Genomic DNA, 1573 nt, shown 5'->3' on the forward strand with positions numbered 1-1573 from the left:
CCGGAAGTTGTTGCGGCCGACCTTGATGAGCTGCGTGACCTTGGCGAGGAGCTGCGTGTTCACGCTGAGGCGGCAGTAGAGCGCGTCGCCGGGCTTCGCCGACAGCCGCTGGGCGAACTCCTCCTGGAACATGATGACCGCGGACCGGAAGTGGGGCCGGTGCGCGAGGAGCTTGAAGAGGAACGGCGACGAGATGTTGTACGGCAGGTTCGCGACGCAGACGTCGAAGTAGGGCAGCGCGACCTTGAGCACGTCGCCGTGGACCATCTCGAGGCGGTGCTTGCGCGGGTCGTTCTCCACGCGCTTGGCGACCTCGCGGACCATGCGCCGGTCGAACTCGACGCACGTGAGCTTCTTCGCCTGCGCGAGGAGCTTCACCGTGAGGTTGCCCGTGCCGGGGCCGATCTCGAGCACGCTGTCCGTCGGCTGGAGCTTCGCGCGCTCGACGATGGCGTCGACGATGGCCGGGTTCTTCAAAAAGTTCTGCCCGAGGTCCTTGTTCGCCGCGAGCAGGTGGCTCGACGCGCCCCGCTCCTCGCCGCCGCCACGCGCCTCGTCGCGCTTGCGCTTGGGCATGGCGTCTTTTTAATATACTGCGGCGCGGCGACGAGCGTGGGCGGCGGTGCGACGACGACCCGGGGCCGACGACCTGCGCGCTTCGGACAGGCCTGCTATCGCGTATCGACGATTTTGGCTTCGAGATGTTGATCTGCAATTTCCGTGCAACTCAGCGCGGGGCAGCGCATCTGGGCGCTGCGCGCCCACGATGGTGGTCGCGAAGCCCCAACTCGCGTTCCTCTTCGCCGTTTCTGCGTTCGCGGTGGAGCAGCCGCTCCTGCTGTGCAGCCCCGGCGGGCGCGACGGCTTCGGGTCCCAGTACTTCCACCACATGGCCGTCTTCGGCGCCTGCGCCGCCCACGGCGACTGCTGCTACGTGCACTCGTCGTTCCAGACGCTGGCCCACGGCGCGGACCCGCGCCGCGCCGAGGCGTTCACGGGCCTGCGGTCCGGCGACGCCTGCCGCCACCTGCTGTCGTCGCCGCGGCGCGACGAGACCCTGCCGCCGGACCCCGAGGGCGCGTCCATCGGCTGCAGCAACGGGCGGCTGCGGCGCGAGGGCGCGACGGCGGGCTGGCGGTTGTCGACCATCGAGTGGCCGCGGCCGGCGCCCAAGTACAGCCTCTGGACCTTCCTGCACAACGCGACGACGCGCGGGGCGCTCCGCCGGCTCTACGACGCCGCGCCGAAAGTCGGCTTCCCCGCGCCGCCGGACTGCGCCGTGCGCATCCACGCGCGCCGCGGGGACCACGTCGTCGCCGGCGGCGCCGCGGGCCACAAGGAGACGAACGCGACGCTGCTCTGCGTCGTCGACGCGGCGCTGCGGCGCGCGCCGGGCGCGACGGTCTGCGTCTACAGCGAGGGCCGGCCGGAGGACTTCGGGCCCGCGCTCGCGACGCACCCGCGCGTCCACTGGCGCCTCGGCGGCGACCCGTTGCACACCTTCCACGAGCTCGTCACGGCGCCGACGCTCTTCGTCGCGGCCAAGTCGACCTTCTCCGCCGCCGCGGCCGGT

The 1573-nt window shown here is 71.5% G+C and overlaps 2 protein-coding genes across 2 annotated transcripts; one reads left to right on the forward strand and one right to left on the reverse strand.

The window, feature by feature from the left end:
- AURANDRAFT_35437 (hypothetical protein) lies at positions 1–576 on the reverse strand (the record flags this gene model as incomplete). Its single annotated transcript, XM_009044822.1, has 1 exon — positions 1–576. A coding segment is annotated over one exon (576 nt), but the record flags the coding sequence as incomplete, so codon positions are not given.
- Positions 577–766: 190 nt separating this feature from the next.
- Positions 767–1545, forward strand: AURANDRAFT_69074 (hypothetical protein; the record flags this gene model as incomplete). The annotated part of the gene is made up of 1 exon (XM_009044821.1): positions 767–1545. A coding segment is annotated over one exon (779 nt), but the record flags the coding sequence as incomplete, so codon positions are not given.
- Positions 1546–1573: the final 28 nt, after the last annotated feature.

The sequence above is a fragment of the Aureococcus anophagefferens genome, assembly GCF_000186865.1.
Source record: "Aureococcus anophagefferens unplaced genomic scaffold AURANscaffold_870, whole genome shotgun sequence".
Taxonomy (NCBI): Eukaryota; class Pelagophyceae; order Pelagomonadales; family Pelagomonadaceae; genus Aureococcus; species Aureococcus anophagefferens.